The sequence below is a fragment of the Egretta garzetta genome, unplaced genomic scaffold (genome assembly GCF_000687185.1).
Source record: "Egretta garzetta isolate BGI_Z169 unplaced genomic scaffold, ASM68718v1 scaffold503, whole genome shotgun sequence".
Taxonomy (NCBI): Eukaryota; Metazoa; Chordata; class Aves; order Pelecaniformes; family Ardeidae; genus Egretta; species Egretta garzetta.
The window spans coordinates 1,672,204-1,678,893 of record NW_009259107.1 but is presented as its reverse complement, the minus strand read 5'-3'; the positions used below and the strand labels follow the sequence as shown (position 1 = coordinate 1,678,893).

Sequence of the window (6,690 nt, the reverse complement as noted above, 5' to 3'; positions counted from 1 at the left end):
CGAAGTGGGCGGAGACGGGACGGGTGTTTGTCCTGCGGTGAGGGTGTGCAGGGGGGCACCTGCCCGGGGAGGGGTGACAGGTAAATGCGCATCCTCACCGGCGAGCCGTAGCCCCCGCCCCCGTGCACAGGGGTGCCGGGGATCCCCCTTACTAGAAGGCGTGGGTAAGTGGTGCGCAGCAGCTACCCAGCCTAGCGAAAAGGGCCGGTGTAGCACAGCGTGAAGCAAGTAGGCACTGATGGCTGGAGGCAGGAGAGCCTATTCTGGCTTTACCTTGCGGTAAGACTCCAAAAGATTCGTTTCCATCGAGTTGCATAGCAAGATAGCAAACCCACTGTGGCTATCTCATGAGAGTAAGTCACTTGCTTTTGTAATTCTGAAGATAAAACCTAAATTTCCTGAGCCCCACAAAGATATTTGTAATACATTGACCACATCGGTTGGCTTTTGGCAAGACAATTCCGGGGGGGGGGGGGGGGGGAAATCCTGTCACGTTCCTTTTGTTTTCCTTATAGATACTGCCAAAGTACCTGCTTTCCACCACTTTCCTCGTTTAACTTCCTCTTGGGGTCAGCTGGTCGTCAGCATGCCTTCTACCGAGAACACCTCAAAACTTTTCCTGGTCCTCATTTCATTGCTGCTGGTGCTGCCAGTAGTTGAAGCCCTGGATGCAGGAGATACCATCGCCTTCCTACTAGGCCTCGCTGTCACCGTCGTCGGATTCTGTGCCTGCCTTGGCTTGTACGCAAGGAGAAGGAATGGGCAGCAATGATTTGAAGAAGATGCTCAGATGAATTTCCAAATGCGGCTTGGGGTTGAGATCTGGGGTGTAAAACTGAGCTTCGGTTCTTGATAAATTTCAAAAACCATGTAGAAGATATTTCTGCAAACACCTTTTACTGTGCAATACAACAGAACAAGACTGTACCCAGTACAAGGGATTTGTAGGATCTGTCCTTGTGAAAGTAAGATGATTTTGTATTGCTTGTGATTAAATACTGCCTTAGAGAAGGGTAAGAACTTTTTGAATCGGGAAGGGAAACCATAGAGTGGTTCACAGTAAATGTTTATAAAGGCAACATGTGAGGAAGACCATCAACAAGTTCCACAATTTTGGTTTTAAGAGTTAATCATGAGAAAGCAGCTATTAATCTTCCAGTTAGGATGACAGAGCTTTGGAAGTACTCCTAACTAGATAGCTAGCGAGCAGACTGCTTTGACTTGCGTGCATGTGCTCATGTTCTTTGTAATGACAGTTAACACCTAACAGCTCACTTCTGCTGTCAGAGGGATGAGACTTCAGACAACTGAGAAAGCAAGGACAACTTTTTTTTCTTACGTATTTTTATTTTAGAATGTGCCTCTCCTGTAGCCTGTGTTCTTGTTACCAAGTAGGTACACTTAGGGATGGGACCACTATTTTCTTTAACATATATTTCACAGAAAAGTACATGTAAGGCTACATAAATCATATTAGGAGTATGTTTTTTGTCTCTTGGGTTTTTTTTTTTTTGTACTCAGCTTTCCTTTAGGCACACCAGGTTTAAGGCTTATTTCATTTGGTGTTCCTATTTTTTTCCCCCAAACTGAAGACTTACCTGTTTTAATGAGGAATTAGGTGTAGTATTTCTGCATTAGGGGGTTATTAGAATTATAACAAGACAGTTGTGCACACGTTTGTTTTGCAATATGGAAATAATACATTTTGTTAAAATCCTGGTTTTAGTCAACAGGTCCACTGTTGTCAAGTGTCTTCCTCATGACAAACTTACGTCGCTAGCTAAACCTTTTGGCTTCTTACCTAACATATGCATATGAGTTCCACAGAAGATTAGGACCAAAACCAAAGTAAAAAATCCTGATGCAAAGTGGGAGATGTAAATAGTCTTACGCTATTCGTGCTCAGTCGGATTGTATGGTATATGGTTGAAAGACTCGACTCAGTAGCATATCTAGGACCTGTTTCTTTGAGTACGAAAGGTGAACTGGCACAGCCAAGAATGTCTACGACAAGTCCCCTCTGGCTTGTTAGGGTGTTCTAGGTGTCTGCTTGAGACAAGGAGCACAATCTGTAACAGCAGCAGAATAAGGAGCATAAGAAGGTGAGCTCTCCACAGTTCACAGAATTTCCTTCTGATCTCATGCCGTGGACACTGCCACTCTTGCTAGAAATCTTGGCTTTTATCTTTCAGAGCTGGAGAAAAAGGTTAAATGTGATGCAGAGCTATATATTTTGATACTGTTCCCTTCCTCTGTAAGCGTCTCTGTTGAGTAGAGCACAAAGCAATAGCTGGAAGAGTTGTCAGGCAGGTCTTGTCTTATAAATAATTGGGTGGGCAGGTCATGTTTTCCAAATTCTAAGATTTCTGTATGCCATTTGTGGCTGCTTTGACTTCTCTCTCCAACCTCTGAGGAGGCAGAAGCCCGGGTTATTTCAGTCTTGCAGTTTATGTCCCTTTCTCGTGGTTGGTAGAAGGAAGTAGGTAAAACAAAAGCTTGAAAAATTGCGTGGGGTTGAAATTATAGGACTCAACCCAGCAAGCTACAAGAATGCAGGTTTCTGCTCTCAAGTTACAGGAATAATAATGGTCACAAAGTTACTCTGATGAGATGCAAGTCTTGCCAGGTAGCTGTTCTTGAACCCTTTCTGTGGCTTCCAAAAGTTAGAAAGGGACACGGTGCACAATTACTATGTACAAATGAAATTTACAGCACTAAGAGGAGCTTCAGACAGTAGTGTCACCTTTGAAAGTGCCTAGCAGCAGTAGACGATCCTGTATGTGGTTATTCAGCTTGGTGGATGCAAGCACACATCAAGCGTGATCTTCCATGTTACAGCTTGGCTATAAACCATTACCCCTAAAAAACCCCAAAAAAACCAAAAGAAGAAACCCCAAACCACAAAATCACCACTCAATTCACTTTATATTTCCCAAAATATGAGAACGTTGCCAGTTTAAATACTACTCTTTCAATAGAATAAATTTTATCACAAGCAGCTTTTCACAGACTCCTCTATCTTCACTTTGGAAAAGATGCCTGGCAGTAGTTTCACAGAACTGTGCAACAGTTTCACTGCAGAAGAACAGAATTTTAGCAGAGTAATGAGCATCAGGTGATAGGGATATGAGGAACTGTGTTCTTTGCCCAAAGCTGTATGTATTTCATTGAAAGGTGTTTGCACGGCGTAATGGCGTGGTTTCCTGCGTCCTGACAGAAGCTTTATTGTTAAAGACTTTCATTTGTCAATGAGTTGAGTGTAAAATCGGATACCCCTGGTTTTCTTTTGTCTTAATAAACTTTTGCATATGATTTGTCTTAAGCTTGATGGAGTAGTTCTTACAAAAAGGAAAATCAGGATGACAGAAATGACTGAAATGGCTGAAATTCCTTATATTAAATATTATTATATACTTTTGCTTATGTTAGGTGATTTTACAAACTAATGTGGCGTAAGGTATGTTTTCAGTTGAACTTTGGTACGGTGACTGTCCTTCTCCTGGTCCTGTTACTTGTTTATCTCGTTTCATTATCAGTTACTTTAGAGTACTTCAAGGGGGCTGTTCCCCTTACTTTGAAACTGGTAGCTTGCAGTTGCAAAGAAGCCCTTTTCTCTGGTACCAGGGAAACTCAAAGTATTCATTTTTCCTTTTGACTATGAATTTTCAACATTACTATTATGTAGTTGCTGTTATACCAGAAAAGCCATTTTTGGCAGTTTTCTAGCTGGAGACCCAAGGATATAAAGGACCATTTTCTTTTTTTCTAAAGAAAAATCATGCTCTAGTGCTTTATAGTTATTTAAATTATACAATTATTTTTTTTTTAGACTTCAAAAGAGCTTGTTTTATCCCAGCATTTTTATGAAAACAGGGTTCTAGCCCTTTTGGGACTTCAGCTAGTGCACAAAGCAGTTTACTTTGTGCACTAAACCAATACCATTAGTGACTTCAGACCAGAAAGCAAAACCAGCCTGACAATGCCCACCTCTTAACAAATACAACCAACCCTCTCATTAGCACAAGAAAGCTGCAAGTCAGGAACAAGGAGCTTTTGACTGCTATGATTTCCATCTGCTTTAACAGTAGCATAGCTCAAAACCAGCCGTTCTACAAACATTTTAACAGCCAGCGTACGGTCCCTGTGTGCACGGACAGAAGTCCTTCACTCCTCGTGGTGTACCTGCAAGCGCTGTGCTCCAGCTAGGCGTTACCATTCTGCTGAGTACAGCTGTACCTGGGACTGGAATACAAACACTTCACCCTGTTCCTAACACACTTGCTTCTCTGGGTGTATGAAAACTGATAAAGCACAGCTGTGAACGCTTTCTCCCACCCAGATAAATCCTGCTGCTGGTGGTGATGCTGCTTCAATACTATCGCGAGACTTGGCGATTCTATGGCATCTTCCACCTGAGAACGCTGATACGCTTATAGGTATTAATGTTTGCATCCCTCTCGTATCCCTTCATGAGTGGGACAAGCAGAAGGAGAGTCAGTGCCTTGTGGTGGTGTCACAGGAAGTAGGTGGTATCTCCAGGATGCTCGCTGAGATTTCTGGAGCATGTTGGGCTTGCAGTTCTCAGCCACCATGCCCCTGCCATGGGAACTGTCCCTGGACCAGCCCAGGGACTCTCATGTGCTGACCAGGCAGTCTGAAGCCCTGGTTCCTCTTTGCACAAAGCTGTTTACATAAGCTTTGAGAGAAGGTAGTAGGGAGTTGAGTTCACCATTTCTAATAAGATAAAACATGACTAAATGGATGAACCATAATAGGTCTGTTACCATGGTAAATGCTCTAATTACTGTACTACAAAAGTAACCTTTCCGTTCATTTTTGCATCTGATGAAAGGTTTGGCAGATCTAAACTGATGAAATGACAAGAGATTGTTAGGAGTGGTGGAAAGGAGGGCTTGGATCTGGTTGTCCTCCCAGTTTACACTTGAACAAATTGTTAGTAAATGAGCTGAAGTCAACAGAAAGTCCGGGTTGTTCACCAGATTAGAAAAACAGGACCACTAATTCAGAACCAAATGCAGCAAGACATACTGGGCGAGATTTGATGTGACTAAAGATGCACAGGTTTTTTACTTTTAAAAGGCAAGTTTTTAATACACGAGATACTGACCATACTGTTAGCGTTAGATTGTTGAAGAATGTAACCAGTTCTGAAATGATGAAGATTTTCAGTTCCCATGAATACACAGTAGCACCTAGATACTACCTTTCCAATATTCAGAAAGCAAGCTTTCCAGCAAGTAAGCTGGAATTTACACACCAAGCTACAGTATGGTAAAAACCACAAAAGCACCTCTACTTTGAACTAAAAATAAAAGAGCAATAAAATTATATAGATATTCAAAATATTTCCAGATGCTGTACTGGTCTCAGCCCAGTTTCTCTGTAACAAAATTTGAAAATAGGTATGAGGCTCTGTCACATGAAGGTGCAGGCATGCTAGACGGTCAGCATGGCCTTTTGTTTCTGGATCATTCATCTGATCAGATCAAACAGAGGTTTTCATGAGAAAAACAAAGCAAAACGTCCCTTTAAAGTGCTAAGCAAAGAGACCCGTACAAGCTCTCAAGTGTTAAGTGAAGGCCTGCAAGTGGAGTGGCCTCCAGCAGACCTGGGAGTTGCAACCATTAGAGGCAGGGAAGAAAGAACCATGTCCCCAGACACGCTATTGTAGAAAAAGAGAGCTTGCTGCTGGGTTGGGTTAAAGTTTGTGCTCTGCTTGAGCCTTCCTGTTTCGGCCGCATTCCTCCTCGCTGGTCTTTGTCTTGGAAATTTTGACTGGAACCAACACTACCAGCAGCTTTCCCAGCCGCTGTTCATACAAGGCACTAAAATGTGTGCGCACATCTTCATGCTGCTACTCTCCGCTCTGCAAGTATAAAAGCATGAAAATTCCCTTCTCTTCCTGAATGGAGTCAAAATGCTGCAGAGCAACACAGTTTTGTAAAACTTACTACAGAAGGGTCTGTCTTTTTCTTCTGTTCTGTTTGTGCAGCTCTTTGCACACATTGCGATGATACTAATAATAAATAATAGAACTGCATGTCCCTTCCCTACCCTCTCACAGAAAAACAGCAGTCCTAAAACATGACCAATTTTAATCTTGGCACAATTAAAGTGAAGAAAATTGTCACTTTTATCAAAATATGTTCACTTTCTATTTCATTAATTATCTGTGAAACAAGAATGTCTTTAGTTCAAGGGCATTTTCTGCCAACCTTTTTCCGAACTCAGATGGCTACGGAAGTTACATGGTCAACACCTGCACTTATTTTTCATACTTTAACCTAAGGTGTTTGTTCATAAGTCATGTGTTAGCAGTTTTAAACTTTATTTCATAGAATCATAGAATGCTTTGGGTTGGAAGGGACCTTTAGAGGTCATCTAGCCCAACCCCCCTGCAGTGAGCAGGGACACCCTTAACCAGACCAGGTTGCTCAGAGCCCCATTCAACCTGGCCTTGAATGTTTCTCGGGATAGGGCCTCCACCACCTCTCCGGGCAACCCATCCTGGTGTTTCACTACCCTCATTGTAAACGATTTCTTCCTTATATCCAGTCTAAACCTACCCTGGTTTAGTTTAAAACCGTTACCCCTTGACCTGTCACAACTGGCCCTGCTAAAAAGATTGTCCCCATCTTTCCTATAGGCCCCCTTTAAGTACTGAAAGGC

General features: G+C 42.5%; 1 protein-coding gene across 1 annotated transcript; it reads left to right on the top strand.

Moving 5' to 3' along the window:
- The first annotated feature begins 519 nt into the window (after positions 1-519).
- Positions 520-2,859, top strand: SMIM30 (small integral membrane protein 30). The gene has a single exon (XM_035890910.1). It carries the CDS (start codon positions 587-589, stop codon positions 770-772), a length of 186 nt encoding a protein of 61 aa, XP_035746803.1. The 5' UTR covers positions 520-586; the 3' UTR covers positions 773-2,859.
- Positions 2,860-6,690: the final 3,831 nt, after the last annotated feature.